The 5,469-nt window shown below is 37.9% G+C and overlaps 1 protein-coding gene across 1 annotated transcript; it reads right to left on the reverse strand.

The window, feature by feature from the left end:
• Positions 1–1,028: 1,028 nt before the first annotated feature.
• LOC306652632 (protein salvador homolog 1-like) lies at positions 1,029–3,368 on the reverse strand (the record flags this gene model as incomplete). The annotated part of the gene is made up of 3 exons (XM_079125427.1): positions 1,029–2,364; positions 2,636–3,158; positions 3,234–3,368. 3 exons carry the CDS (start codon positions 3,366–3,368, stop codon positions 2,222–2,224), a joined length of 801 nt encoding a protein of 266 aa, XP_078981553.1. The 3' UTR covers positions 1,029–2,221.
• Between the last annotated feature and the right edge of the window lie 2,101 nt (positions 3,369–5,469).

Here is a 5,469-nt window from a genome sequence, read left to right on the forward strand (position 1 = left end):
ACTCAAAACTTTCAAGGTCATCAAAAACAAGGAAATTTTTAGCAACTGCCACAGTATAGAGGAGTATAAGCAGAATTGTCATCTAAATGTAATGAGTATTCTGGAATGGAGAGGATCAATTTTAAAATAGGTGAATATAAATAAAGTAGGCATTTTGATTAATAATAATGTGTCAATGTTGGTTTATAAGTTGTGGCAAATATATCATAATAATGTGTCAACAATAAGGGAAACTAGGTGTGGTATATCCAAGAACTCTGCAATAATTTGGAAACTTTCTTAAATAAAAAACTATTTTGAAATTAAAAATTACTTTAAAAAATGTATTTATATGATTCAGGATTTGACCCACAGCTACAGTCTAGTGTAATTTGCTTAGAGGAAGAACATTAACTATACATTCATTTATATTACAATGTTTTTACCTGATTACTCTCAAATTAAGTTGATCTAATAAAAAATAATCTAACTTACCATAGCAAATTTTGCCTCCTTTGCTAAGTATTGACTGTAATTGTATTGACTGAGAAATGGTGATAAAAAGCCAATTTCTTCAATTCACTTAGATAAGTTCTCTTGCATCTGAGAATATGAAGCCAGCAGTCTCCACAAATTAAATTTATATTAAGGGCAACTACATATATAACTAAGGTAATATTACTTAATACTTGACCTGCCTTGTTACTCTGGCTAATAGTAATGCAGTAATAAACATTGTCTAGACTACCTATTTGAAAGTTCATGAAATGCATGATTTTCCATGTTTCTGTAGATTCTTTTGTTGTACTTTCAGTAAATTCTCCAGCTAAATAATACCTCCATTATCTTCAAGATCCAATTCATCTCTTTTATCTTCCCTAAACCCCAATATGAAATACTGGGCTCCTTTGTGCTTTTTTTTTTTTAATTTCCACAAAAATATATTTAATAAGCTTGTTATATAAAATCAAACACCTTAACATTTTATCAATAACTCAAACTCATATCTAGGAGTGCTTGTATTTTGGAAGACTACATAAACTGAAAATATATTTACAATACAGGCAACTGAAGAACTATGAAATTCACAGAATTCTAGAGATTTACAGGCTAGAAGTATCATAAATTTGTCTATAATCAACTTGCTGTGCTAATTATGAACAATGTATTAACTATTAAACCAGAAAGAAAAATGAAAGGGAAATATACAAAGTTTTGTGACAAACATTTAGAAGATAAAAAAGTAATATAAAATTGATTTAATGACTAAGATTTCTTATTGAATCCCTGATTGTCATTTTTGGCAGCATAACCCAGTCTGTCAGAAGGCAGTGTGCTATGCTGCTTGGATCTCTGCACTTCTCAAAAGAGTCATGCTAAATGCAGTTAGGAGCTCTGGCTGAAAACAAGTAGCAACTTTGATGGCACACACCTTCCCAACATAGGCTCAGACTTCATGCTTAAATTTATTCCTGAAAAGATTTTCTCAACATGCTTCAAATAGGTTCCTTACATCTGGCTGTGGGGAATGGGTGGGACTACATACAGAATTTATCACAATAAAGATTCCAAATCTTGTTTTGTATTTTGAACTATATCATGGTATAATTTAAATCATCCCACTCAGACAACATTCCATGCTAAAGCAGTAAACATTTTTTTAAAACACTGCATAGTTTCTCTTTCTCTCTTTTAAAGAAAGATACTGCTGCTATAAGAAGTTATCAAGTGATCATTTCCTTTTAAATATATGGTTGTACATGACATTTTTTCTACATATTTCTCCATCAAAATTATTCAAAGCAATTTCCTAATATACAACGTTCAAAAGCATTATCTTGTTGGCTCTTAAAATGATAAATTCATTTTTTGTTCAATAAAAGAAAAATTTTAATGACAAAATATATATAAAGTTAGAATTTAGAACTTCCAAAAAGTAAGCTACCTTTATTAACCAAAGTACTTGTTTGCAGTTTTTTCAACTGCAAAAATATTATAAAGCTCTTATAAAACTTATATTTTATTTTTAGAAGGTTAACATAAAAATTCTTGCCATGCTGCTGGGCATACCACTGCTGTCTCTGCTTGCGGTTTTCCAACTCAGTGAGAAGAGCCTGTCTGTAGGCTTCATACATTTTAACAATCTTTTTCAGTTCTTTCATGAAGAGCAACTTTAGCATTCCCTGGTACGTATCCAGGTCAGCCAGCTGGAAGAGTTCCCACTTCAGAATGTGGTCATATTTCACAGGGGCTCGTTCATAAACCTGAAGCCAGTCAGGAATTTCTGCAGTATGATAAGGATTTGCAGGTACCAGAAGAGACTGATTTCTTTCAGTTTGCTGTGGCTGGTAGGTGACAGGAGGGGGTTGATCATACCGAGGTACACTAGGAGCACAAGGATGCCTGTACTGAGCCTTTTTATTTGTGTGATCTATATAGTAAGTTCCAAATTCTGATGACTCAACTCGTTCCCATCAAGGAAGAAGTCCTTCTCGTTCAAGAGGATGTCTCCAATGAGTTGTGTTTGTATTATGATCAATATAATATTTTCTCCCTCTCATTGTCCAGTCCACGGACCAGCCAGGAGGAAGGGGTAAATCTTCAGACCCATGGTTAGTTAAATTTCCTAAAGATGTAGCAGCAACTCTCCCAATACCTGAAGCATGCCTCCCCTGATTCTGTGGCATTCTTTGGAAGAGATCATGACTGTATTCATAATATCTATAGTCTTCATGTGCATGATCTCCAAGTGGCCGCCTTCTCTGACCATCAAAAAAATTATCCGAATAATAATATCGGGAACCAGAGTCTCCATTTTCAACAGTAAAATTAACTTCTGTCAAAAATGACTGAGATGAGCCATATTCCCTAGGTACATCTGCTAAACTTCGGGCAAGATAAGCAGGTGCAGATAATCTGTTGCTTTCTCTTCTCATTATTTCATGAGGTGTTCTTTGAATTGGAGTTCTAAGAAAACTCTGGTTTCTTGAAACTACTCCATCTCCGGAAGCTGAAAAAGCATTAGAGCTTGAATCTGGAAGACAGATATCAGTTCGTCTTAGAATTGTTGGACCGTGCCGGATGAATGAAGGCATGAGATTCCGCAGCAGAGACGAAGTCTCCTTTTTCACGTACTTCCCCTGCACCTCTGCCGGCTTGGACACTTCATTTTTGGTTTTCTTTCAGGACAGCATCCTTTTCAACGAGGCCCGAGGCCGTGCTAAGCAGCCTCCCTAGGGCTCCGCGCCAGGCACCGCCGTCTCCGCCGCCACCTCCACCGGCGCCTCCTTCCCTCCCGAGCTGCCGCCGCCTCCTCTCCACAGCCCGGGTCGCCCGTAGGGACTGCCACATCTTCGCGGCACTAAGCGCCGACCGCCGCTCAGTCGCATGTCAGTTCCTTCCGGGAAGTCTCCCGTAGCCGCGACGCTGCCCCAGAGACTCCGTGAGGAGAGGCCAAGGACACCGGGCCAGGGCCATGGTCCCCACGGGCACCCCAGTAACCGCTACTGCTGCTGCTGGGGCCGCCGCCGCCACCTGCGCCCTGTAAACTTTCCCCACGGCCGCTCTCCTTTGTGCTTTTACCACACCTGTTCAATATCCTTACCAAACTCTGTGGAAACATTTCTCTCACATGGTTTCTCCTTGAATTGGTAAACTCTTGGGAGGCAGATACTTTGCAATCAATTTATGTATTCTTAGTGCCTGGAATACAGTGCAGCAACCGTAGATTAATTAATTGAATGAATACATATAACATGGGAGATTAAAATATGATCAAGTTTTTAAAGACTTAAATAGTGAACAACACTTTGAGAAAACAATAAGATCAGGGGTGCTTAACACTGTTAAATGTCTATGGGGCAAACATGTTCTTTCAGAAGATATTTTGGAATAGATCACCCATCTGGGTCAGTATCTAATATTCTGTTGTGGTTTGAAACATAAGTGTCTGTCTGTAACTTATTTACTCAATCAAATAGGTCTTTTAAAAAGTCAGGATCGACATAAAAAGCAAATTGGGGTATATGTCTTCTTCATTCCTCATGCTGCCTAGAGTTTCTCATGACTGTTTCTCCTTACTTTCTCAAATCCTCCTGCTCCTATGAAGTACTGGCCACCACCTCTCCTTGTTGTAGTTATTTTCAGACCCATTTACTCCCCTTAATTCTGTAAATATTTTAGTATCAAGCTTTGTGCCTATCTCTGTAAGCATAACTACTCCTGCAGTTGACTTTAGTATATAGATAACAACTTTGATCAATCCAACATATTAGTTAGGATTAGGTTTGGCTATATATAATAGAAAAGCCCTAATGATGTAAATAAGACTGAAGCTTATTTCCCTCTCATATGAAAAGTCCAGAGGTAGACAGACCTGATATATAACAGCTCCATAGTTCCTTTTTCTGCTGTATTATTCTCAGCTACCTCACAGTCCAAGGTGACTGCTGGATTTTGGCCATTCTTTGAACAGCCACATAGAAGGGAATAGAAATATAAGGGCACGCACTTTATTTTAAGGAGATTTAACAGAAGTTCCATATAGAATTTCCATTTAACTCTCACTGAAAGAATGTAACCACATTCTTATGACCATAAGTGTAGGTAGGTAAGGTGGATCAAAAAAACATTGGAATAAGGTTACAGAACTGAAAAATGAGGTAACAGAGAGCATTAAAGGCCCACTTCAACATTCATTTCCTCTTCCTTTTCAATAACCTTTCTGTATAAAGGCACATTTCTTAGCTTCCCTGGTAGCTAGATATGTGATTAAGTATCTTGTCTTAAATTCATAACCACCAAACATACCTAGACCTTCAGAACAATCTGCCATTCACACTTAGGTTTTCTAGTCAATTCTATATCCTACTATTTTAATTGATTATTTCACACCTCCTACCTCTTCAAACTTCAAATACTTGTCTCCTCTCCTCAGTCAGCTAATAACCTTGCTGCTTTTCTTCTTCTAAGAGAATAGAAGCAGGGCTCAGAATATAGCTCAGTTGGTAGAGTGTTTGCCTCACATGCACATAAACCCTGGGTTCAATCCCCAGTCAGTCCCAGGGGAAAGACAAAGGAATTGGAGATGAGAGAAAAAAAGTAAGGATAACATAAAGGAGGTACTCAGGCACTCAAGAATTTGGAGGGGTGAGCAAGCAGTTGTGGTAAAATTGCACTTCTTCCCTGAAACTGCTTTTGATCAACAGAAAGAAGATGAGTTCATAAAGAAACAGAGCAAAGAATGGGGGTGCAGTGTATGTTAAGGAGATTCTTCAACTTCATAATACTAGAATGGACTTTACAACAAACAGTGCCACTCACTCAGAAAACATGGCCTGTGTGACTTGGAGTTCCCTAGCTTTGGCTGCCTTCCCCATCACTACACCTAAGTGGTGTATCTTGTTAGAAATGTAGTGAGCAGTATTCCTGTATTCTTCACTCAGCAAATGTTCACTGAAAGCTTACTCTGTACATGGTGAGTGTAGAATA

The sequence above is a fragment of the Sciurus vulgaris genome (assembly GCF_902686455.1).
Source record: "Sciurus vulgaris genome assembly, contig: HiC_scaffold_355_arrow_ctg1, whole genome shotgun sequence".
Taxonomy (NCBI): domain Eukaryota; kingdom Metazoa; phylum Chordata; class Mammalia; order Rodentia; family Sciuridae; genus Sciurus; species Sciurus vulgaris.